This window comes from Canis lupus, chromosome 35 (assembly GCF_011100685.1).
Source record: "Canis lupus familiaris isolate Mischka breed German Shepherd chromosome 35, alternate assembly UU_Cfam_GSD_1.0, whole genome shotgun sequence".
Taxonomy (NCBI): Eukaryota; Metazoa; Chordata; class Mammalia; order Carnivora; family Canidae; genus Canis; species Canis lupus.
The window spans coordinates 16,014,579-16,039,740 of record NC_049256.1 but is presented as its reverse complement, the minus strand read 5'-3'; the positions used below and the strand labels follow the sequence as shown (position 1 = coordinate 16,039,740).

Here is a 25,162-nt window from a genome sequence, read left to right as displayed (position 1 = left end):
CACAAGGGTCCGAACGACACGGCCACCAGGGCTGGTGGGGTCAGAGTGCTGGACCGGGAAGGGGTCCTTCCTGTTTTAGGTGGTTTCGAGGGGACGTACCTTACACACAGGGCGGACTGTGCAGGCCTGGCGCACCTGAAGCTCACCTTTTAGCGGCTTCTTGAAGTGTCCTTTCCTCTCCCGCCCGTGTCTTCCCAGAGCCCATGGGCAGCATGTCGTCCATGGAGGTCAACATCGACATGCTGGAGCAGATGGACCTGATGGACATCTCTGACCAGGAGGCCCTGGACGTCTTCCTGAACTCCAGCGCTGAAGACAACACGGTGCCGTCTCCGGTCTCAGGTGGGGAAGGACAGCTTGCACCAGCTCTACCACACCCCCCGTGTCCCTGCGGAGGGAAGACCTCCGAGGCCTGTGACTGGGCCGTGCGGGTCTTGCCGCCGCCGCGTTGCCGCACCCACGGGGCATCATGAGGCGAGGGGCGCGCGGGAGGCTCGGTCACCAGGGCCCAGGCGGCTGCATTCAGGTTGTGAGCACCTCTTCCGGCTGGTTAGTCCCTGGGGCAGGGGCTCCCGCGTGGTTCGCCCTCCATCCCGCCCCCCCCCCCCTCCCCTGGCCCCCAGCAGGTGTTACCTGGGCTCTGGCTCAGCCTGGGCTCCTAGTTCCAGAAATAGCTGCAGCCCTGTGGGCAGCTGGCTGCCACTCTCTGCCTTCCCCTCATGGGGCTTCCTGGCTATGTCCCTCCTGAGCCCCAGGAGAGCTCCTCCTGAGTCCTTACCTGGGTCAGGTGGGAGAGCCTGCCTGCCCCTCCACGTACAAACAACGGGGGCAGCCCTCTGGCAGCACGCTGACCCCCCCCCCCACCAGCCATGGGGTCCCCACCTCGCAGTCAGACTCCAGCTTTCTTGCCACCCGGTATAGCCGCCCACTCCTCCTCGAGGCAGTGCTCCCCTCGTCCCGGGTGTGCCGAGGCCCATGCACAGAAGGTGGGGACACGGGGAGCAGCATGAGTCCCCTTCCCCAGAGGCAGGGACAGGTGCACAGTGACCCCAACCCCTCAGACCCCCCTTCTGGTTCCCATGACCTTGGAGAACTGCTAAAAGACCAGGGAGTTCTCTTAGGATTCCTCCCGAGGATCTAAAGATGTCCAGGTAGCCGAGGTGACACGGGACGTGCCCCTGAGAAATGCAGCATGTGCTTCGGCATCGTGTCTGTCTCTGGCCCCCGTCGGGAGGTTTCTGGACCTGTCCCAGGGACGGAGGGTCCGCACGGGGCCCCAGCTCCTCACCCTTGGAGGGACGTCTTCAAGGGCCGTTCTCTGCTGCGGGACCCCATGGCATGGTCTTCACTCCGCAGGGCCTGGCTCAGGGGACAGTCGGCAGGAAATCACGCTCCGGGTTCCAGATCCCGCCGAATCGCAAGCTGAGCCTCCTCCCTCGCCGTGTGCCTGTCCTGAGCTGGCCGCCCCGGCCCCCGGCGACGGTGAGGCCCCCGTGGTCCAGTCTGACGAGGAGGGAGTCGAGGTGGACACTGCCCTCGCCACGCTACACAGCGACGACAGCGACTCGTAGATCCGCGTGTCCGGGCAGGTGCGGCCGCACGGAATGTCACCGAGGAGGCAGGTGCTTTTGTGACAGGAGGCTCTTGGCTTTTACTCAGTTGCCAATAATGTGTGAGAAACTAAGACAGCCGACAATAAAGCTTGAGGACTTCATACCGAGCGAGTGCGAGGCCAGTTTGTGCGGAAGGGCTCCTAGATCGGCCCGCCGGGCCGTGGGCCACACCGGAGCCCGCGTCAGGAGGCTCGGTGTGGCCTCCCTGCCTCGGCTCGGGGGACGGAAGCCCTTTGCAGACGGTAGATTGTGCTTCACCTAGAACACAGCCTGGTCAGCTTGGGTTTCCAGCTGCGGAGGTTGGAGTCCACAGTCCCCCGGGCCCAAGGGAGGAGCACTGGGCCCAGAGGGCGGGCGGCCCCGGAGAAGTGCCCGGTGGACGGCGGCCGTGAGGCTCTGCGCCCGGGGCTGCGGCTGGGGTCCAGACCACTGCCAGCGGCAGACGGGGAGCCGACTCCCGAGGTGCCGGGGCTCCCCGGCCTGGCTGTGGGGCTGGGGGCTTGGCCCGGTTACCAGAAAAGAAAGTTTGTCTCATTCACTCATCTTCCACAAGACAGACAAATAGCCAAAAAACTTTGATTTTATTATTAAACCTTGTAGTACAAACCTGAAAAGTAAACAAAAAACTGGCAATAAACAACATGAAGTCTTCCCTCCCGCGGGAGGAGTGCAGAGCAGCGCTAATAAATTAAATGTCAAACTGTAAGCCATAGGCAGAAGTTTACTGTCAAAAAGAGGGAAAGTACACAGCAAGGCCATAAAAACCGGACAACCACATTGGAAAACACTTGACTCTGTTTATGTAATTGTTAAATATTCCAAAAACAGTTCAGTCTTCTGCAACAACAACCAACAAAGTGTATCACAGGACGCTCCTGACAGTCCCACTGGCAAGCTCAGTGCAACAGGGGTAGCTACGGGCTCGGTGGATCCAATTACGAAACAAAGAACAGCTTGTGAAAACAGTTCCCTTTTTTATTCCACACGTACTGTACACACAACCGGAGAAGGGCAACAGCTACTCCATTATTATTTTTGTTGTTGTTGTTCAGTGATGTAAGCAGCACTTATAAATGTTACAAGAAAAACCCTGTAAGCATCCAATCCACCCGATGAAGAAACGGAAACGTAAGGCTTTTTCTTCATCTTGTCTTCGCGCCCTCCCCACCCCCCACCAAGAAAAAGGCTCAAGTATTTAAAACAATTTACAGGCGTATGTACAAAAGGGATGGGATTCTTTTTTTTTCTTTTTTTTTCTTTTTGTTACAACATGGAGAGAAAAAATAGACAAGATGAGCGCAAATGCATTTTCACATTCAAAAAAGAACTGCAGACCTCCTAGTGGCTCTAAGTGTGACCGTCAACGAAACGAATTTAAAAGAAAGAAAGATTAATGCTGACTTGTGAAGGTGTAAAACAAGCGGTGAGATGGAGACGGAATGTTAGAAAGATTGCACATCTATGACGAAGAAGCACTTACGGCTTCGATCACTTTTTTTTTCCTTTTTTGTTTTTTTTTCTCTTAAGGATGCTATTGAAGGGTTTTTGATAAAGTAGCCAACAGCACCAAAAAATAACAGAATGGATTTCCTAATGAAATCAGGCACAGGTGTCCCTCACGTGACCCCTCCAAGGCAGGCAGTCGTCTTCTCCCGCTCTCCTCTTTTCCAAAAACAGATGCATAGTGATGTGCTGGTAAAGAGAACCTCGGCGCTCCTCTTCCGCGTTTTGCCTCGGCTCTGCCTTCAGCTGCCGTGACCGCCCCAAGACACAGAATGGGGGTTCTCCGGTTTTTAAAATTACAAACTCATTTTGCACATGACAGAAGAAAAGACAGCCAAAGTAAAGCCATTTCTTTTCAAGTTTTGTGGTGTGTGTGTGTCTCCTATCCCTTTTCCTCTCTAGAAAAATCTGCTCACATGACTTGATGGTTTTTAAAATTTGTTCTCCAAACTTCACCCTCTTCAAAAATGGGTTAAAAAGCCTTTTTTCCCCCAAGTTACCAAAGAAAACAAAACAAAAACAAAAACAAAACAAAACAAAAAACCGAAAAGGCTTTTTTTCAGCCACAGGGGCGATACAAATTAATACAGCCCCTCAAGGGTTTTTAAAACAGTGAATATACGGCAGTTTCAAAAATCTGACTGCAGTATCTAGGTATTCTAAGTACAAAAAAAAGTTCAACAGTTTAATGCTAAAACAAAATTAGTTCTCTAAAACCAGAAGAAAATCTTCTTTAGAGCTAGTGCAAAGACAGCTTGTATCCTACAGCAAGTACTCCAAACTAGAATATAATAATTACAAAAAAATATATATCAATCGACACGGGTGTTGGCATCTTCACGACGAGCTCGAAGCACTTTTGGATGAACTGGAGGATGAAAGCCGGGATGGCGGCACGTCCACGGTCGCTCTCTTGCGGGGCCCTCTTTTTGGTGTAGGTTTACTGAGACAGTTCTCGATGCTGCCGTTCTTACCAGATACTTTGCCGCAGATCTGATTGACCAGGCTGATGATCTGCTCCTGTTTTGGGTCAAAAGGAAGACCGTGAATCACCCGGATCAGCACCGTCCCGGGAGCACCCAGGGGAAGGCTTTGCAGGGGACCTGCTGGCGGCCTGCAGGGGTCCCCTCACTCACACCCCAGGGTCGAAGGCTCTCGTCTCCCAGAGAAACGCCTGCAAGTCCGCACCTCCACGTTGCACCCCTGCGCCCCCACCCGCGGCTGCAGGAAGCCCTGAACTCTAGGAGGTGGGGGAGCCGCACACTCAGCTCCCCGCGCGGCCTCCTCACCTCCTCACAGGGCCGGGGCCAGCCAGGCGGGTCACCGCCCACGGCCCTTTCCCAGCACCCGCCCCCACCCCATGCCCCCACCCCATCCCCCCACCGGGGCCTGGCTCAGCGCAGAGACGGAGCTCAGCTCCCCCACACCAGGCGTCTCGGAGGGAGACCCGGGGCTTGGGCTCTGGCCACTTGCCGCCCGCACGGTGACCAGCGCCTGAAGCTGTTGCAGCCCAGCCACCACCCTGACGCTGGAGCCTCCCCCTTCACCTGGTCGGGCCCAGCAACACACTCGTCTGCTCAGAAATACGTCCGGTGCTCCCTCCTCCTCGGCGCTGGGAGACCGCTCTCAAGCATTCTCAAAATTCGGTCAAGGGAACCCTCAGCCACTGGCATCAAGGATGTTTTTGTAACGTCAACACAACTCTGAACCACCGAGTTTTACAAGAAACCACGGGGCAGAATCCCAAATTGGCACGTGGCCTGACCTGCACCTCGTGAGCACCTCCCCTGGACGAGGGATGGAGGGGCCGTGGGCACACGGGATGGGAGTGGCCAGCGCTGTACTCAAAGGCCCGGGCCGGCGCAGTCCCAGGTGGGCCCTCCAGCAACAGGGGTGGAGGTGTTAGAGGTGAAGGAAGGAAGCATCTGGAGGAACGGGGTGGCACGTTTATGAAGGCGCCGCCGCGCCACGTGCGAACTGCTTGCGGTCAGCCTGCTGCTGGAGGGCGAACAGCTGCTTAGCACCCACTGCAAGCGGCCGGTGCCCCTCGCCGTCCCCCTCTGTCCCCCCGGCTCCCTGGGATCCCCACACACGGACTACCCAAGACCTGTGGGCCTCACAAGCCATTTCAGAAGCCCAAGCCAGAGTCAGCAAGTCCCTGGGTCACACACACTCACTGTCAACCGGAGGGAGCGGTTCCGGATTCATTCACTAGCATGAGGCCCACGGCCAAGGAGGCGGCTTCTCGCGCCCTCCTCGTACCAAAACCAACTTGAGGTTAAGCGTCAGGCGGACCTACGGACTGGGTTCCGCCCAGTATTCCGGTCGCCCAGGACACCTGCCCACACGCAGGTCCAGGAGGCTGGAGACCGAAGGACCCGTGTTGGGGACGCCTCCAAGTCCTGCGGGCTGAGCCCCCGTGCTGGCCGCTGAGCTCCACAACCCGCCCCCCACCCCCCCCCACCCCCCCACCACGCCGGGCTGTCCTGACTCTGGTTTGTCCGAACAGGGTCAGGGATTCGCGGTTGAAGTGAAGCAGCAGGGAGGACAGTGCTTACTGCCCTCACCCAACACGCGTGCACCTCTTTCTGCCAAAGGCTCACCTGCTCTGAGCCACAGCCTGAACCCCGGGAAGCAGGGCCCCCTGGTCCACCCCCCGCTTCCGCCAGGCCTCAGCAGAGCAGGACCAGCCACTGGGGACGTGGGGGGTGGAGGGGCTCGGGGCGCACGCGGCCTGCGGAAGGACTGGTCCTCCAGGAGACAGCGGGAGGGCCTGGGGCCGGGAATGGTGAGCTGGGGCCTCCAGGGGCAGGGCCTTGCGCTCCAGGAGGCCGCTGCGTGGAAGGCGGGTGCATGCGCCACCCACGGCAACCCAGGGGGTCACAAGCAACTGGCCCCGGAGGGCACAGCCCCAGGGATCAAAGGAAGCCCCACCACCCGGGGGTCTGACCTGCTGTCCACACGAGCGGCACAGGGCTGGGCTTGGGATGGAGGCGGTGGCTTTCCCACAAGACAACGTGAGGCGCAGAACCAGGGGAAGGGACGAGGGTGTGTGTGTGGGGGGGAGAGACCACGAGAGGGGATCACGGGGGGCACGAGGGCGCAGGAGCGGCGAGAGCCGGCCAGCCCTGGGCCCTGTGGAGTCAGATGCTGAAAGAGGCCTCCGGGCTTCTGCTCAGAAGCCTGCGTGAGGACAAGCAGGGCCCGGTCTCGTGTGCCTCGGGGACAGGGAGGCCCACCGGGTGCTGGTGACACCCACGCCCAGGCGCCCACAGCGCCCACCCCAACCCGGGGCCGGCTGGCACGCGGGCACAGGGGCCCCAGGTGTCAGCCCAGGTGCGGGAGTCTCACCACACCCCCCTCGGCCGGGGACCGGGGAAGGGCAGATTCATCTCGTGTCTCAGAGGCCCTGCGGGGCTTCAGGGGGAAGGTGCTCGGGCCCCAGCCCCGTCCCCCCACAGCAGGCGGCTCTGAGGCCCTACCCCCCAGCGCAGTCATGGCTGCTCGCGGATGGCCCAGGACCCGGCCGTCCCCCCAGGTCCGTCTGTCCCGTGGTGGGGGCGCAGGTCGGCACCCAGCCCTGGCGGCACCATCCCTGGTCTCCCAGGCCAGCCCCCGGGCCCTGAACACAGGTCCCTGGGACGCGGGGCCAGGGCGGCCACGGAAGCGGGGGCAGGGCTGCCGTGAACAGGAAGAGGAACCCCCAATGACACAAGGTCCGTCGAAGTAAAAGGCTTTTCTGGTCGGGGTTCGTGGGCTCCTCCAGCTCCGGCCGCAGCAGGCCCGCCACACCGACGCAGGGCCTGGGGCGCACCGCGGACTGACCTCGTCGTAGCGGTACATCAGCTTCAGGCCTCGGCAGGACTTCTGCTTCTCCACGTGGCGCAGGGCGCACTCCAGACAGAACACCACGTTCTCGTTCTCCTGCACGACCTGCGGGGACAGCGGGCCTGAGGACCGGGGCAGAACACCCGCCAGGCGGGGGCCTCACGCCCAGGCCGAGGGGCAGCAGGCGGGCCGGGCTGTGCAGGGCCGCTGGTTTGCGGGGGGGCCCTCGCCCCGCCCCCCAGTCCTGGCCTCCAGAGAAGGGATGGCGCTGCCTCCACACGCGTCTCCAGACGCACGGGGTTGACGTGCGCTTCCAGAAAGACGCGGGGGCAACACCTGGCTGCCCGAACAAGCTGTAGGGGTGAGGAGCCAACACTGACGGGAGGAAACCCATCACCTTTTAAGGACACTGGCTCTCACAGAAAGACGCAAAACCCAGGAAAGTGGAACAAAAATACCAGCAGCAAAAATCATAATATCTTTTTTCTACCTGCAAGTTCAGGATGGGGACGGCTTGTGCCCTCTCACAACCGGTGAGGCTGGCGGGAAACGCCTGGGGACAGCTGCAGCCCACCCCCCCCCCCCCCGACCCCGGTCTCCAGGACAGCCAAGAACAAGCCCCGGGAACAGGCCGGTGCCCCGCGCAGGGTCGTGACCACATCTTCCAGGCTCACGGTCCCCGCAGAGGGTCCCCAGGCCTGCAGGGGCTTTTGCCAGTGCCGCTCACAGAACAGCTCTAAGATCGGGGACATGCTAGTGACCTGCTTGCCTAGGAACGTGGCTCTCGATTTACCTTTTTAAAACTACCTCGGAAAACACCTGCCGGGCAGAAGTAGCCACAGGCTGTCCTGGACTCAGGAGATTACGTCCTGAGGGGCCACAGGGCTCGAAACACCCTCGGGCTGAAATGCAGGGAACGCACCCACCTCCGCATCACGGCATCACCACGGCTCGGGCTCCACGCCCACAGCTGGGCCTAGTCACCCAGCACAAAGCCTGTGTGGGCAGAGGGCGCCCACCGGCTGCTGCCCTGCCCTGACCGCTGTGCTGAGGGGGAGGATGCGGAGCGCGGGGCGGCCGGGAGCTGCAGCCCCCAGGGTGCCCACTGCACAGAGGATCAGGCGGGGACGAAAAATAGACATTTGAGCCCAGGCTCTACTGAGTGCAGAGCAGAGACCTCAAGAGTCCCCATCTGTGTGCACGATGGGACCCCCGTGCCCCGCCCCGCTCACAGGTCCTCCCCCCAGAATGTCAGAAGGGGGCCGCATTTGGAGACAGGGGCCTTTGGAGAGGCCACTGAGGTACACGGCGGCCCTGGGGCAGGCCTCGTCCCCTCAGGACGCCGTCCTTACAAGAAGTCACGACAGCGGCACACGTGCCAGTCGAGGACGGAGCCTCTGAGGGCACCGCAGGCCAGCCCCGCCCGGCCCCCAGAGCGGAGAGCCTGCCCCCCGCCGCCCGAGCTCCGCGTATGGACTTGGCCACAGCGTTGGCGGACGAACGCGGGTTCCCCCTCCTGCCGGCCTTCGGGCTTGACTGGCAGCAGCCACGGCAACTGGGGCGCCGGGCAGGGGTGGGGGCGCCGCGCGAGCCCCGAGCCCCGACCCGCGGCCGCACCTGCTGCGGGAACGCACGTGCCCCGCCGAGGCCCGGCCCCCAGGCTCACCATGGACAGGTAGCACAGGTGCTGGCAGACCTGACACCTCCTCTCCGACGTCTCCAACTGCAGCCACTTTCGAGGCTTTTTCTTGCCATCCGCCATGGCGCCGTTGCTGTCGTGGCTGCCGTAGCGGGCGGACGAGTGGAGGCCGGCCTCGAACAGCTGCCGCCGCTGCCGCAGCTCCGTATCCCTGCGCACGGAGCGGGGCGGGTGTCGGGGCGGGACCAGGACATCGTGCACCTGGGCCTCTGGGAGGCGGCGCTGCAGCCCATCCACCCTGGGGCTCCTCCGACGCCCCGCACCGCACTCAGCCGACCCAGGGCCGGGTTGCAGCAGGGGGGCGGCACCGCAGCGCCCGGGGCCCACCACCCTCCTTCCCTCTGGAGGCCGCCCTCCTGCCTCCTCCCTGCAGGTCAGCACTTCCGACCTGGAGCCTCGGGCCTCCGGAGGGAAAGGGAAGGGGATCCAAGCCCTCGCTCCCCCCAGAGGGGACCCCATATTACCTGAGCTCATCCAGAAGGGCGGAGATGGTACTGAGAGTGGGGCCATTCTCCTTCTTCGCTTCCGCTTGTGCAATCTGGTAGAGTAACTTCTCCATGGAGAATGGCTTGGCTATATGGCGACGCTTCATTTCCTGGAAGGGGTGGTCGCGGGGCCTTATTAGGGCGGCTGTCTGCCCTCGTTTGGATGGTCGGGGCGGCGGGCTGGCTGAATTCCCAAACCCTGAATTCCACGTGGGTCCAAAGCAACTGAAAACCCTACAACCGTCCTGTGTGCCCGCTGGGAGGTCGGCACCAACAGCAGGAAAGCCCTCTGGAGTGGGCACACGCTTCCTGCCAGGGCACGTTCCCCTTAACTCCTCGTGTGATGCCTTCCTGCTGCCGGGTACAGGTCACAGAACCCAGAACCTGTCAGATACTGACTCTCCCCTTCCCTAGAGAGAACCCTGCTGCCCGGGAGGTCACAGAACCCAGAACCTGTCAGATACTGACTCTCCCCTTCCCTAGAGAGAACCCTGCTGCCCGGGAGAGCCCTCGAAGGAGGTCCTGAAACTCCACGTTCCCTCCAAGCAGACCGGGGTGTGAGAGCTGCGCTGGCGTGCACTGGCCCAGCCCTACCTTGGCCGTCTCGAAGCCCATACTTGTCCACTGGGTGGTGGCGAAGTGCACGGTCTCGGAGACGCTGTAGCCGCAGCACACTTTGGACACAAAGGAGCCCGGGAAGCAGACGACAAACTGGCCACTCTGCTGCACGGTCCTGTGCACCTTGATCCCCTCCTTGCACAGCACCTCCGGGGAGATCTAGGGGCACAGGCTGGGCTCAGGAGCACCCCTGGCTGTCGCCCCCTGACCACCGCCCACGGAGCTGCCCCCACCTCTAGGATAGCCCTGCGGCCACCCCAGGACACAGCCCATCCCCAGCAGGCGTGTCAGCACACACACCTGTTCTCCAGGGGGACCTTCAGGGCTTAAGAAGGGGCGTGCGTGCCAGGACCTAAATTTAATGTAAAGGTCTGGTTCTCCTTTAGGAAAGACACCTAATTCCCAAAAGAAGAACAAGGCTCTAAGTTGATCCTGGCGCAAGAGGGTCACAGTCACTGTGACTACACAGCCCGGTCCCCACGTGGCACGGCAGGGTTGGCACGGGGTAAGTTCACCCCAACCAGGAGGCCACAGGGTGGCCTTAGGGCCCAGAACACAGCCCAAGGGACTCCCAGGGACTCAGCAGGCCCAGGACTTCCCGCGAACGCAGTCAGAAGCCTTCACGTTCGCTCCTGTGGTGCTGAGTGCTCCTGGCCAGTGGGCCGGCCAGCCTGGCTCCCCACAGCTGGGTCCCCCAGGATACCCCGTCCTCCACATTACAACACAGCAGGCCCTAAACGGAGGCCAAGGCTCCCTGGACGAGCCTTGAACCCTGTCATCTGAGGAGAGAGCTTCCCCAGTTTGACTTTCAGGACAGAGGACATTTCCCAGTGTCCTCTTTGCCTCTGAAGGGCAGGTGGGCATGGAGAGTGACTTTCTCCAACAGCCCCAAGTCCCCGCTCCGCCCAGACGCTTGCCCCCGGGTCCGCAGCCGCAGCAGCAGGCCCTACCATGACGTTGCTCTCCAGCATCTGCAGCCCTGGGGTACCGTTGGCCTGCAGCAGCGTGTGCACCACGTCTTCGAGCTTGTTCTCCTCCTCAGCAGGAATGCAATACCTGGGACGTTGGGAAACACGGGCAGAGCAGAGCCTTGACAAGGACCCTCTGCCCAGGGAGCTCGTGCTGGGCGCCCCACACCCTCCCCCCAGGGAGACGACCAAGCCCGGGCCTGCGACTGCGTCCCCCTGAGTGGCCCAATGGCAGCGGCAGCGGGAGACTCGTTCCTCTTGTGCAGAGCTGACCTACGTGCGAGCCAAAAACACCTTCACGCCCAAAGCAGACGTTTAGAGTGCCCAATGAATCAGATGCGTGCGCACGCGCACGCGCACACACACACACACGTGCAAACTCTGCCAGCCTCTGCTAAGGGCTCTAAAGCTGCGGGGACGTGCAGGTCCAGGCAGCTGATCCCCCCTGGAGCAGCCTCACAGGACTTGGTGCACCCAGGACACGCAGGCCCCGGTGCACCGAGGGAGCCGTGGCCAGAGCCCAGCACCGTGAGGTGGGACGGGGCCGGGCCAAGGTGGGGACAGCGCGGAGCCTTCTGGCTGCACCAAGGAGCCGGCAGGGATGGTGAGGGGAGGCTGGCGCTGTGGGCAGACCGTAGCAGGAGAGCCTGGGCCCAGCCCGTGTCGCGGGGAGCGCGGAGCTGTCGCCAGCGGCCCATGAAGGCCCACTCCCGGAGCGGCCTGACCAGGCCACAGGCCGACGAGGACACTGACCTCCAGTAAAAATCGAAGCCGCATGACAGCCAGGAGGCTCGCGTCACCGGTCACTGCCCACCACAAAACCAGCTGCAAACTTCCACCTTCCCACAGGCCATCGGCGTGGTCGGCGGCGGGGAGATCAATACTCAGAGGCCAGACCCTGGCCTCAGCTGCCGAGTACAGGGGCAGCCCGGCATCATAGTCACATTTCCTACAAATGCTTATGTCACTTCAACGCCAGTGTATCCTGTCCTGATCTGTGCCCTAAATCCGGGGTTTCTAACCTAAATGACAGGTTTCCAGAAAAAACCACATGCCAAGTTGTCTGATCAGATCTCTTACTCATCAGTGGGGTTTCCACGGATGTCTTCCAAAGGCTGACGTTTCCCCACCTCTAACTCAGGGTCGGGCAGTCGGGATGGACCCACGAGCCCGGCAGCTCACCCCCCACCCTGTGGAGCGGGGCTGGTGTGGAACTCCATGGAACCCCGTGGAACCCCAGGCCGTGCCAGGTGTTGCCACAGAAGCTTGTCCGCTGGGAACAGCAGGCCTGGCACGGCCCCAGGCCACCTGCTCGGCCTTCCTGGCCCCCCTTCCTAGGTGGGGCAGCCCCCACGGGGGTCCCTCAGCCCTGCACCAGGCCTCTGCACTGAGCCTACATATGGGAACCTGGCCCGAGGGCAGGGAAGTCGTGATGCCCAGGCTGCTGCAGACACGGCCCCTCAATAGACAACATGAGTCGTAAGACTGCTGTCCTTTAATAAGGGCTGCTCGCCCTGTCAGGACAGCAAATGCAGTTATGGGGGACGGATGAGGTGTTCCTGGCCCATCAGATGACAGGGCAGCCTGCTATCTGCTGTCATGTCCTATCTGCCACCAGGAAGGAAGGGCTGGGGGGAGCCAGCTGCAGCCCGGGATGCACAAGGGCTGCCAGGTGAGGGTCCCAGGTGGGCACCCGGGCAGTGGCAGGAGAAACCCGGGTCTCTCCACAGCAGGGCCCCCCTCCCAGTGGCACCCAGTCTGCAGCATGGCAGGTCAGAGGACTGACTACATGGGATGCTGAAAATAACCCCACACGAGGCCCGAGAGGGACTGTTTACACTGCAGGGGGGGGGGGGGGGGTGCGATGGGGACGCAGTGAGCACCACGGGCCACCTCTCTGCAACACCCTAAGGGTTCTCACCCCGACATGGTATAAAGTCCTAAGACACCACCACCAAGTGATGCCCTAGAGGAAAAACCAAGGGTAAGCAGGCAGCTGGCAGAAGGAACAGAAACAGCGAGAAGCATCTGAGAAGATGCTCAACCCGGCTCACCGACCCGATGCTGCAAGCCTCCTAAACCTCGCCACCTCCAGCGCTTCCCACAGAGCTAAGAAATCCTGGGAGCCCCGGGCCAAGCCATGTGGGCAAGGCCTGAGGGCGGTCCGCTGCCGAGGGAGGGGCGGCCTCAGGAACTCTCCAGAATCTTCGCCCACCTGTCCGCCCCCAGGCGCCCCGCGGCCAGTGTACTCACCAAATGCAGTCAGCACCAGTGTGTAAGTAGTCAATATAGGGAAGGTGGTTTTGGTCTCGAGACCAGCATGAGGTAGAAAAGACCATGCCAATGTTTAGCCAGGGAATTGTCACTCCTGCAGGGGGAGAGAAAGGCATTAGGAGGACGGCACCAGGGTGTCTGGGTGGGGGCGACGGGAAATCACTGCCTGCTTCCCACACAGGGAGGACAGACGGACACAGGACTCGATATCAGGGGACACCGGTGAGAAGAGAGTACTGGCTCCCCCCTGCCTGCTTTGCAGATAGGAAGCCAAAGTTCCAAAAGAGTGCTGAACACCTCTCAGGGGCGCCTGGGGGGCTGAAGCGTCTGCCTTCAGCTCAGGTCCTGATCCCGGGGTCCTGGGATCGAGCCCCATGTTGGGCTCCTGCTCAGCAGAGAGCCTGCTGGAGATCCTCTCCCTCTGTTCCTCCCCCAAGCATAAATAAATAAATAAGATCTTAAAAAAAAAAAAAAAAAAAAAAAAAAAGACTACCTCTTAATCTGTGAGTTAAGTTGGGAAGCAAGATGGCCCCAGGAGCAGGACCACGATGATCACTATCAGCCACCAGCCCACACCGTAGCCGCTGAACCTCAGGACAAAGAACGGACCCGCCAACCTGGACCCCGGCGTGCGCTGGCCGAGGAAGCACAAAACCCTGCCGCGTGCGGGAGCCTTGGGGACTCAGCCGCCCCCGTCGTGTGCAGGGCCCAGACCACCTTTCCCAGGGGACCAGCCCTCGGGGACCACGATGCCCAGAACACCTGCTATCACTACCATTCTCCACAATCAAATGCCCTACGGCGTCGGGACATTAGATTTGAAAACCAATTCAAGATGAGAAGCTGGCACTGAGCATCTCCCAGCACCTAGACTCTACCGTCTGGTTCGCCTTTCCACAAGTTCACAGATGTCAACCGACCCAGTTCTCGTTTTTTCTAAAGACCAGTGTTTCCGATACACATGCTCTACACCATTCCCTGTCCCTTCTGGTCACGTGGGCTGGTGCCTGCTGGGCCAGCTGCCCAAGGCACAGTCTCAGGACCCCAGAGACCGCAGCCACATCGGGGCACTGGGGCTCCATCAGGTGAGCATCCACCTCTCAGTTTCAGCTCGGGTCACGATCTCGGGATCGTGGGATCGAACCCCATGTTGGACTCTGCACTCAGCAGGGAGTCTGCTTGGGTTCTCTCCCTCCCCCTCTTGACTCTGCTCTTCTTTCTCTTAAAAACAAGAACAAACGGGCATTCCGGATGGCTCGGCGGTTTAGCGCCACCTTCAGCCCAGGGCGTGATCCTGGGGACCCGGGATCGAGTCTCACATCAGGCTCCCTGCATGGAGCTTGCTTCTCCCTCTGCCTCTGTCTGTGCCTCTTTCTCTGTGTGTCCGTGTTTCTCATGAATAAATGAATAAAAATCTTTAAAAAAAAAAAAAAAAAAAAAAAACAAGAACAAGACGGCGGCCAGAGCAGGCTTACCAGGTACAGCACCGAGGTGACGCAGGATGGATCCTGTGTTATTGGGGAGGACGGTGAGGTTCCATCCATGCCTGCAGAGGAAAGCAGACGGGCATCAGACTGGGAGGAAGGGCCCCATCTGGTCCCCAGAACGCAGACAAGAGCATCCCACGTTACCTTGAAAACGGTTCTGACTTCCCCACAGGGAACCCGCTGCCGTGCGTATTCGTGTCGACCTTGCCGCAGTGCACGGCCACGTGGCAGTCCTTCTCTTCCACTAACCTCCAGTACTCTTGCTGTGGGGAGAGGAGACGCCCGGTCAGCAGCCACACCGCACGCACGCCACGGGGATGCCCACATGCCATGGAGGGGCCCACCACACGACAGCCGCCGAGAGCCCCCAGCAGAGCGCAGGGCAGGACGGCAAGGATCGGTCCCCTCGGGGGTCCGTCCCCAGAACCGAGGAGGGGCTCAAGCAGATTTCTGTACGCCGTGTTCACAGCAGCCCTGCTCATGAAAGCCACACATGGGAGTAGCCGGGGTGCTCGGGTGAACAAGATCCATACGACAGGGGGCCCAGCCTTCCAATGGAACAATGTTCTTCACTCGTGCTTTGCCCACGGACAAACCTTGAAGGCCTCACGCTCTGGGAAATAAGCCAATCACACAACAGGACAAGTGCCACATGGTTGCACATATGTCAGCAGAGTCAGAGGGAACAAACGCTGGCAGTGGGGGGTTAGTGTTCAACGGGCACAGGGAACAAGCTATGTGTCCTTCGTGCCACACATGGGAGCAAGCCCGGTGGTCGCGGACGACCCCACGGCACACTCCCTCCACCTCTTCACCCCACGGAGTCCCAGCCCTTTCTGCTGACGTCTCCCACAAAAGCCACGAGCACTCTGGAAGCCACGGTGACAGCCACGTGTCCCAGATTCAGGGCGCAGCGGACAATGTGGCTGATGGGACATGGCTGGGGTGGGGACAGCGCAAAGCTGGGGCAGGGAAGGGGTCAGGCCATGGTGTGGTATTCAAAGGGGGCGCCCAGGGTAGGGAGCTGGGGAAGCCTGTGCAGATCAGGGACCTAAAGCCTAAGGGAAGCAGGACACTGGAGGCCAAAATGAGACAAGGCGTCCCCCTAACTGGGAAGCCTGAGCAGCGGGGTAGCCGCTCCTGCCCTGGGCCTGGAATGGGTGCGGCCCGAGGTGTGGCTCACATGGCCGCGGGGAGGACCGGGCGTCCTGGTTTGACCTGGCCTGTCCAGGACTGTGCGCACGGCCCACCCCAGGAAGCAGCACCCTCGTGGTCAGCACGGGCGAATCCAGGAGAGGTGGCACACACTCCACGACCCGAGGCACGGTGGGAATCCTGTCTGCCGGTGGCTGCCCAGGCCCGGCCACAGGAGCTCGGCTTCCCTCCCTGGCAGCTGGAAGCGCACCCAGGCCCAGCGGGGCACCGGCCGGGGGAGGCAAGCAACAGATCGGGTCCCTGTCCTGCAGCGGCCCTCCCAGAAACCCCCTCGTTGGTCTGGGCACAGAAGTGCTCCCTGTCCTTCCAACCTCACACGAACTCCGAGAACACAGTTGGCAGAAACACAAAAATGGCAATCTGCCAACCCCGTTAAAAAATAGAGGAGAAAATGCACAACTGTGGTTTCCAGGGATTCCAAACATTCTCTTGCATAACACACGGACAGGGTGAGGAGTGGCCACTGGCAGGGGACGTGCCGGGAGCTCACTCCCAACTCTGCAGCTTGGGGACCCCGGCTGGGCCCCCAGGGGAGGCCGGGGAGGCGCGCCCTCCCTAGTATGTGCCCTCCGCCTCCGAACGAGTTCAGGTTTGGGCATAGCTGGTCCGCTGGGTGTCAGCCACCAACGACGACCCTGACCCCTCGGACCCAGCGCAGTGCCCTTCCCGCCCGGGCGCGTGGCCCCGACACACTCACCTCGATTTCAGCTGGGGCAGGCTCCTTGCTAAAGCACATGTTCATGATATTTCTTGCTGTTCGATAAAAAGTCGTTAAAGAAACAGACCTTCCCTGAAAAAAAACAAAGACAAGAGAGTAAAGCGAAAGAAACCAAGCTGCGCCCCAACCCCAAACGAGGCCGCACCCTGTCTCTGTGCTTCCCCAGGACCGTGGGCTGCTCTGCGTCCCGAGCTGACGTGAGCACAGAAGGCAGGAAAACGCTCTGGGGAGGCTCCTCGGTGCCGACCCAAGGACCCGCCGCCCATGCAGCACCAGCACAGACAGGCCCGATCCAGCAGAAACGGGGCGCACCCGGCTTTACAGGGAAGCGGGCAGAGACCCTTGGTTTACCCCATGTGCGCAGCAGGAGGGACGGAGGCAGGGGACAAAGCAATAGCATCCACACGGGTGGGGGCCCGGGCAGAGCCGGGGGCGTGCAGGTCAGAGCGTGGGCCCTCCACACCCCAAGTCCCCAGCCACCGGAAAGCCAGCCGGATGCGCAGCCTCCTCTGGTGGAGGGGAACCCACGCACTGGCCCGTCACCCCTGCACACCTGGAGGGACAGCACCCAGCACCCCGCCCTCCGCCCAGGGTATCCGCGACGACGTGCTCACACGATCCAACAGCTACCTTCTACTCTGGGAATCCCAGCTTTGGTCCCCGTTTTCACCTACCACTGAGGGGAGCTTTCATTTCACAGAGGCAAGCCCCATGACACGGGCTTTGCTTGGCCAAGCGCATCTGCCCCTTGATGGCAGAGATGCCCACTGAGCACCTACTGTATACCAGGCCCGGTTCTAGGGGCTGGACATGGAGCACTGCTCAAACGGACAGTGTCTCTGGCCTGTGCCATGCGGCCCGGAGGCAGTGAGGGCCGTGAGCCAGAAGCAGAGTGACAGGAGCGGCAGCAGAGGGTGGCTTTCACCGGAGGCAGTCAGGGAACGTTCTCCTCGTGAGGTGACCCTGGAGCACCCCCATAAAAAGTAACGGGCTTAGGCCAGGTGGCGTGTCCTCCTTGCATTTGGAAGGGCAGTCAAAGCAATCGGCACAGAATTTCTGGCATCTGCTTTTGCTTCTCAGCACTGAAAGTGACCGCTTGGGGTTCTAACTAAGTGAAAGTGCTTCCACACATGGCCAAACTTCTCGACACATTGTTCGTTACACGGTAAGAACCTAACCACCAGAAGGGGCATGACTGACCTCGCATCAACTAAAAGCAGAGCGCCTGGAATTCAGGAAGACACCGGGCACACGAGGGCCAATGCCCCCAGGGCCTGAAGCACCTCCAGAGCCGCAAGCTCCCCTCCCAGACCCTTGGCGTGCACACGCTGCTGCTGACCTCACCTGACCTCACCACAGCCAGGCTGCCGCCAGGGCCGAGCACCACCAGATTGTGATGAACCCGAATATGATCAATTACAGGACACGTTTCCACAAAAACTCTACTCAGATTTGCCTCATTCTTGTAGAATTGTCCTTAAATAAAAAGTAACAGGGATGCCTGGGTGGCTCAGTGGTTGAGCATCTGCCTTCAGCTCAGGGCATGATCCCCAGGTCCTGGGATCGAGTCCTACATCAGGCTCCTTGTGGGGAGCCTGCTTCTCCCTCCGCCTGTGTCACTGTCCCTGTGTGTGTGTGTGTCTCATAAATAAACAAAATCTTAAAAATAAAGTTGCAGAAGTGAAAATTATATTTCTTGAGTTGGCAGCTATTCAGTCACTGGACTTATCAAAGGCCTTCAATTGAAAAGAGCTTCTCGTGCAAGCATCCAGGAAACACTCAACACATGCTCCTGAATTTACTCTTTGCACCTTCTTTTTCCTTATCATAAAATACTGAGGTATAAAAAGGTGCTGGCAGCCACTGCCCACCCCCAGGGTCCCTGAGGGGCAGTGCCAGGCCAATGACAACAGGGGACAGAGCACAGGAGATGGAGCCCTGCAAGGGAAGACCCTTTGTCTAAGCAAGCGGGCTTAGATCCTTCTAGAAAGGAGCACAGGAAATAGAGCCAAGAAAAAAATAAGTGTGGCCAAGGGCAGCCGGAGCTGTGACTTCCCGTGTGCTCAGAAAGAGAGGACCGGGACCCAGAGGCAAGTCCAACTTCCCAGGCTTCTGTGTGGGAACGAGGCCCAGGTCAACTCCTCCAGGCAGGGACAGGGCCAGCGCTGGCCTGGAGATGGTGACAGGGATGCAGGCAGTGTGTGTGTGTGTGTGTGTGTGTGTGTGTGTGTGTGTGTGCGTGTGCGTGTGTGTGTGTGTGTTGGGGGGGGGAGAGGCTAACCCACGGCAGGCTGTGTACTGCCCCATGCGCTGCTGCCAGGCCGGGCTCCAGGTGGATGCGGCTCGCTGGGTGCAGGTCATCCAAGGACACCCCCTCCCGGTAATCCCACTCCGGGGTCACTGGGGTGATTTCTGCAGACACCTCTAGCGAGGGTCACAGCAGGGCTCTGCTCACCATGCTGGGTGTCCTGCTCCCCCTGGGGGGTGGGCTGCCCCGAGGCAGGAGCTTCTGAGGACCAGGAACACTGCACTGTGCCGTGGCAGTGCCGGGGAAGACCATGGCCACGTTCCTGTGTCCCGCCTCCCCGCAGCCACACACTGGGGACACCCGCACCCGTCACCGTGTCAGAAAGGACCGGGCACAGCCAGGCGCTGGCAAGCTGCTCAAACCCGGGCAAGGAGGCCAAGGAGGCAAGTGTTCCAAGCCCAGAGGATCTGGCTGCACTGGGCAGCTCCCTCTACCGGGATGGGCTGGGGTGCTCGGGAGGGCCAGGCTCAGCCCAGGGGTACCTGCACCCAAGCCAGTGCGTGCCTGCACGTGGGCACACACGCACCCAGGCACACACAGTTCATCTCGTGCAAAGGAAGCCTGAGGCCTAGAGCCGGCCAGCGGCTCAGTGCGGTCACTGCTGGAAGGGGGCAGAGCTGCTGGACTGCTGCCACCAGGGGCCCCTGGCCTCCCGCCTACCCTACAGCGACCCAGGAGACGGCGGCTCCCTGTTCAGGGCCACAGACCTGGTGCTTCCAGCCAGGGAGCTCCACCCAGCGGCCAGCCCCCCCCCCACCCCCACCCCACCTAGCAACCCCCCCACCCCACCCTGCCCTGCCCAGGGGCCAGCCTCCCCTCTGCCCCTATGGGGAACCCACCTTGTATATGCACTTGTGGAAGTCACTGAGGACGCCTTTGTCCTCCTCCTCCTCTCGCGCCACTTCCTTTTCCTGAGCAAAGAGTCGCCGCCGGCCCGTCTTGAGCTGGGCCGGGCCCACCTCTTTGAGCTTGGTGCGGAAGCCGTTCCTGTGGGCCACGCCGTTGATGAGGCCATTCTTGGGCTCGAAGCGGGGCAGGGGGTGGAACTTGTTGTAGTCGTGCTCCGTGTGGCCCTCCAGGGGCCCCTTCCGCTTCTCCAGGATCTCCTTCTCCATCAGCACCTCCTTCTCCAGCCGGCGGTGCTCCTCGGGAGACAGGGAGTCGTAGGAGAGCAGGTACTGGCAGTAGGCTTCCTGGAGCTTGGCCAGCCGGTCCTGGGCGGTTTTGGGGATGCGCAGCATGTCTGCTAGTTTGTTCCATTTTTTGAGGTCAGTCACTTGCTGCATGCCGCCCATCTCGTTAATCAGCCGGAAAAAGCAGGCCAGGTCGAGCTCGCAGCCTCCTGGGACGGTGAGGGGACAAAGCACAGGGACAGTCAGCCAAATGGACCACCAATGAGACCTCCCTCGTCTGACTGGCAAGTCCAGGGATGCCCACTGTGTGCCAGGTGGCTTCGGGCCCTTGAGGAGCTCAGCCTGCAGAGATGGGATGGGGACAGGCCAGGGCGCTAGGGAGGCAAAAGCCGGCAGTGGGACCGCAGAGCCACAGGGCCTGCCACCTAGGGTGGGACTCTCAGAGAAAGCGTCCCCAGGGAGTGGAGGTGTGAGTAGAGGCCACAACGGAAGAGGGGGAGGCCTTGCAGATCTGTGAGGATGGGCATCCCAGGGACCCCCCCAGCCCCAAAAGGGGCAGCACAGACATGCGGTGCACCCCCACACACACCCCAGGAGGTGGGGGGAGCCAGGGGAGAGGCAGGGGCTCACCCCTGGAGATGGAGGCAGGGCCTGAGTGGTGCTGCCCCTGCGAAAGCTGTGACATCAGAAACCAGATGTGTGCAATATGTGACGTCTGTCCCCATTCCTCCCCTACACACACACACACACACACACACACACACACACACACACACACACATATAACTGGTTTTCAATCCCAGTGGATTTCCAGGGCAAGAGGCAGTACTGGAGAGGGCAAGCAGTCTGTCCCTCACCTGCCACCGCCCGCGCACGCCGATGGGCCACTTACCTCAGAAGCTAGTGTTCCCCACACCCCTCGGTCAAATCAGAAAACTGTACTAACGCCCCTCCAAATCACACACATCCAAACGCTCACAGAGTGACTCTACGTGGGCCTGGAGAGCAACCTCCCTCTAGTCAAGAAAAGGAGGAGCAAAATCTTGCAGAATAGCCATCCACTGGCTACCAGGCAGTAGACACGTAACAACATGCGAGGGGGGTTAGGTCTTGCAGGGGGTGGGGACAGATGTATTCCCAAAGTGCGGGCAGCCGAGCCCTGGCGGCCTCTGATGGCCGCCTGATAACAGCGTCACAGCGCAGGGCGGGCTAGACACCGCGGGCAGGACCCCGGGGGGTCTCAGGAGACCAGGGATGCAGGTGCGGCAGCTTGATGGCCTTAGCTCTGCTCGGTGAAACACACTGGAGAGGAAGTTCACCTGCCCTGGGCCGGGAAAGGCCAAAGGTCGAGATCCCCTCACTCCCTCCAGGCCTCCAGCTCAAAAACCCAGATATCCAAGGCGGATGGCCCATTGCCGCACTCGCAGAGGTGGACAGGGAGGCGAGTCGCCCCCGCCGGCCACGGCAGCTCCCGTCACAGGTGGATCAGTTAAGAGGCGATCCAGAGTTTTGTCTTTTTTCTTTGTAGCACCTGGATTGTGTAAGATGTACACTGCCTGAAAGTGCATCATGTTGTGGGCTCCTGCCCTGCACCCACTGGCCCATTCGCAGGGCTGCCAGGCTGCCAAGTGACAAAGTGCCTCCTGCACCCCCTGCTCCCCAAGGGGCTGGGAGCAGACGCAGAGGCAGCCTCCGTCCTGGCAGATTCTGGAAAGCTGCTTCGGAGCGGTTAAGCCCCTTGTTCTGAGGAGCCCAAGCTCAGGCCCGTGGCCCGAGGCCTCTTCAGTCACAGGCTGGTCCAGCAAACCCCTCCCACTTCTACAGGTGATGACAAACAAGGCCTCACACTTCCGGCAGCAGGAGGAGTGTGAACACACACAGCACAGGGACACGTCCACGCAGCCTCCGGTGTTGCGTGAGAGGGTGCAGGTTGAGACAACCTACTCTGAAGAACAGTTACTGGCTCTCGCTGTGACGTCACCTGATTACCTCACCTGTCCCCAGATGAACCACGGTCCCCCGGCAGGATGGGTGGCAGCACCCAGACATCTCACCACAGCGGGGAGGGCCTGGTGTGGCTCCAGGCACACCCAGGGCACAGCCCACACACCTGCTCACAGCCCGGGTCCCACAGCCCAGAGCCATTCCTGACTGTGGACCCCAAACCAAGGGTTCTTTAAAATTAAGGGATTCCCACCCAGGTGTGAGTGTGGCAGGCACCTGCCGACAGAACTGACCTCCATCTTGCAGGGAGCCCGACCTTACTGCCAACTCCTGACACTTGGATGGCAGAAATGGCTCATCCCCCCGCATCTGCAAAGTCTGGGGCCTCTGAAATGCCCGTTTCACAGGCCTGGAGCTGAAACACAGAGCTGTGTGACCTTACCCAGCCATCCCCCCAAGGAAGCCTGCACTCTGCAGGTCCCACTCCTCCCCGATGGAGCCGCTGAGTCTTTGGGAAGCAGCAGCAGCAGCAGGGGAAGAAGAAGGACACAGGAGCCCGGGAGGGCCTGTGTGTGGGCTCTGCCTGCGGCCTGGCCCCCACATCTGCAGGGATGTTCACTCACACGCCCAGATCCCCACCCCCCACCCCCGACGTGAGCTCTGCAGTGCTCCCCACACTCAGGAGAAAATTAAGCCCATCCCCTGATCTCTGGTCTCCGAAAGGGCCCCGTTGGTCACCAGAAAAAGTGACACGCAAGGAAAAATGAGGACACAGAAAGAAAACAGGTTGGCCTGTGTCACCCACATGTTCGAGTGCTGAAACCCTACCTCCCAGGGCCCCAGGCGGGGACCGTATCTGGAGGCAGGGTCTTTAAAAAGATGATGTTAAAATGAAGGGTCGGGGTGGGTCCTCATGCAGTAGGACGGACATTCTTATGACAAGAGGAAGGAACACCAGGAGGGAAGCTCACGTGGGGCCAATAGGGCAGAGACCGGCACCCACACCCCAAGGCCCATAGGCCTCCAGAGAAACCACCCGCTCCAGGCTAGAAGCCGCCAACTAACCTCCCTTGCACCCCGCCTCCCATGGCCTCCTGCATGGGGCCACCCGGGGCCACGGCCCCATCATCCCTCGGGGCCCAAGGACAAGAGCGGCAAGAGCCTCACCTATGAGCGGGAGCTCGTCCATGGTGATGCCCTGAGATCTGAGGTGCTTCTTGATGCAGGCCAGCCGCTGCACGTTGGGGCCCCAGCGCCGGCCCAGCTTGTGGATGTGCTGAATCTGCGTGACAAACCGCATCTCGTCGTTGAGCTTGCACTCGGGCCGCCAGTCTGGAGGGGGGATCACCCTGCACATGCCGTACTTCTCCACCTGAGCGCGGACCGACTCGATGTAGACGAGCGGGTCGTGGAACTCCTTGGCGGACGGCCTGAGCACGGGGATCTCGTCCATGGCCGCCCAGCCGGCCCGGCCGCCCCCCTTCTCAGGCTTGGCCGCCGCCGCCGCCGCTGCTGCCGCCGCCGCCGCCTCGTGGGGCTTGTGCAAGGGCTCCGATTGCGAGGTAGAACGATTTTCACAGGAGGCGCTGTCCGCCTTGCCGTGTGCTTGTCTGCCCAGCGCGCTCTTGCCGGCCGTGGCCCGCTTCGGCCGGTTCCTTTCTAGGCTCCGCTCGGGCACGTCCTTCTTCACGTGCCCGTTGAGCAGGGCCTTCTCCACCGGGGCGGGCGCCGTCGGGGGGGCCACTGCCGCCTTCCTGCCGGGCGCTTCGGCAGGGCCGGCCGTCCCTTTCATCTTCTTGGGTGGGGACTGCGGCTTCTCTGCCTGCTGTGCCTCTTCCAGTCTCCTCTTGGAGTTCCGCAGCCCCTCCCTCAGCTGCCGCCCCCCCACCTCCTTAGTGCATGACTTTGGGTTCAACCTGCCACTGACCTTGAGGCCATTGACGGCGTGCCCGGTGGACTTGGACGCCCCCCCGAGGGATAGCACCTGTTTGCGGGTTTTTGCATTGCTACTTTCAGTTTTCCCTGAGATTGTGTGGTTGACAGCGGAACTGGGCTTGTGGTGATTGGGTTTGGTTTCCTTGACCAGTTCTCTCTTGGCTTTGGTGTATGTGACAGTCCCCTTAGTCACCGTAGCAGTGTACTTCACAGTTTTGGACGGTGAAGGTCTGACTTCGCGCATCTTTTTGGCACTGGTTGCACTTGTACCCAGAGATGACATTCGAGTGACTCCATTTACCTTCGAAACCTGGGAGGCAGCAGGACAAGCAGAGGGAAGGACAAGAGAAGAATTAGTAGGACTTATGGGGAAGCAAACCGAGCCGGCCGCCTGCTCTCGCATGGAGGAGTACCTGACAGACTCAGGTCTCAGAACCTTCGTGCAAGCACATGCCGCCTGCCCCCTATGCCTGCAGCACAGTTTCCTTAGCATTCCTGTTAAAAGGCTCTTCCAGAAAATCGACGTTTCACGATGACGACCTGTCCACTCACCTGCCAGTCACCTGTCACAGGTTAAGGACATTTACAGTAGCAAACCGCTGCCCATTTAGGAGAAGCAAGGGGGATGCACACACACCCTCTGCCCTCCAAGAAAAGACAGGTCTGCAATTCTGTGTGCTCCACAAAACAGCATGCTCTGCCTGCAGAATTTTTAAACCCATGGGCTAAAAAAGGAAGGCAACCAAAATACCATAGAAAGAAAAGAACAAAAGCACTCATGTGGCCCAGCTCCCATGCAGGTCACAGGGCAAGCCCGGGCACATGGCTGCCAGCGGCTGGCATCTGCATATCCTATGGTCTTTGAGATTGGGCCCCATGGAGCAGGATGCATCTCTACTTCTGCAGCCAAGCAAAATATGCCCTCGCTCTCCTGCACGAACAGTTCCTGTGTTCCCACCCTCCACAAACTCCACATTCAGCACTCCGCGAACAGTGTGAACCAAGCAGCCTCTCCACACAGCTGGACTCGGTGGAAATTCTGTGACACACACGTCACCTGTGTCAGAGTGAAAGCAAAGACTGAGGGGCGGACACCAGAAATGTGTAACTTCCAGAAGACGAGGAAGGGCCCAGCCAGGAGCTGCTGCTGGGTGTCCTGCTCTAGGTGGACATCACGTCACAGCTCTGCCTGTGGTGGCCTCTGACAGGTTCTTCACAAGTTGGGCTTCAATTTCTCATCTGTGACATGAGCTCAAAACAGGGGACCACCACCTCCAAAAGACACCAAGTGGAACTTACACAATCCCAGGGTAAGGAATGATCGTGGCCACCACTTCACCAGTAAACCCCACGAAGAGGTGACTGGGAAGGAGAAGCATGTGCTCCCACATCAGGGAAGCTGACCGACCAGCTGCAGTCATACAAGGGTGCCTC

At 60.6% G+C, this 25,162-nt stretch overlaps 2 protein-coding genes across 5 annotated transcripts in view; one reads left to right on the top strand and one right to left on the bottom strand.

Moving 5' to 3' along the window:
• Positions 1-1,716, top strand: part of DTNBP1 (dystrobrevin binding protein 1) — a 125,433-nt gene extending 123,717 nt beyond the window's left edge. For both annotated transcript variants that reach the window (XM_038584211.1, XM_038584212.1), the window contains 2 exons: positions 199-342; positions 1,357-1,716. In XM_038584211.1, coding sequence (XP_038440139.1) covers positions 199-342; positions 1,357-1,571 — 359 coding nt within the window. In that variant the 3' untranslated portion in view covers positions 1,572-1,716. The remainder of the gene's footprint in view (positions 1-198; positions 343-1,356) is intronic.
• Positions 1,717-2,175: 459 nt separating this feature from the next.
• Positions 2,176-25,162, bottom strand: part of JARID2 (jumonji and AT-rich interaction domain containing 2) — a 261,062-nt gene continuing 238,075 nt past the window's right edge. For all 3 annotated transcript variants that reach the window (XM_038584207.1, XM_038584209.1, XM_038584208.1), the window contains 12 exons: positions 22,961-24,038; positions 19,556-20,058; positions 16,388-16,480; positions 14,620-14,738; positions 14,464-14,534; positions 12,968-13,082; positions 10,697-10,802; positions 9,723-9,905; positions 9,108-9,238; positions 8,611-8,794; positions 6,942-7,049; positions 2,176-4,136 (listed from right to left, as the gene is read on the bottom strand). In XM_038584207.1, coding sequence (XP_038440135.1) covers positions 3,954-4,136; positions 6,942-7,049; positions 8,611-8,794; positions 9,108-9,238; positions 9,723-9,905; positions 10,697-10,802; positions 12,968-13,082; positions 14,464-14,534; positions 14,620-14,738; positions 16,388-16,480; positions 19,556-20,058; positions 22,961-24,038 — 2,874 coding nt within the window. In that variant the 3' untranslated portion in view covers positions 2,176-3,953. The remainder of the gene's footprint in view (positions 4,137-6,941; positions 7,050-8,610; positions 8,795-9,107; positions 9,239-9,722; positions 9,906-10,696; positions 10,803-12,967; positions 13,083-14,463; positions 14,535-14,619; positions 14,739-16,387; positions 16,481-19,555; positions 20,059-22,960; positions 24,039-25,162) is intronic.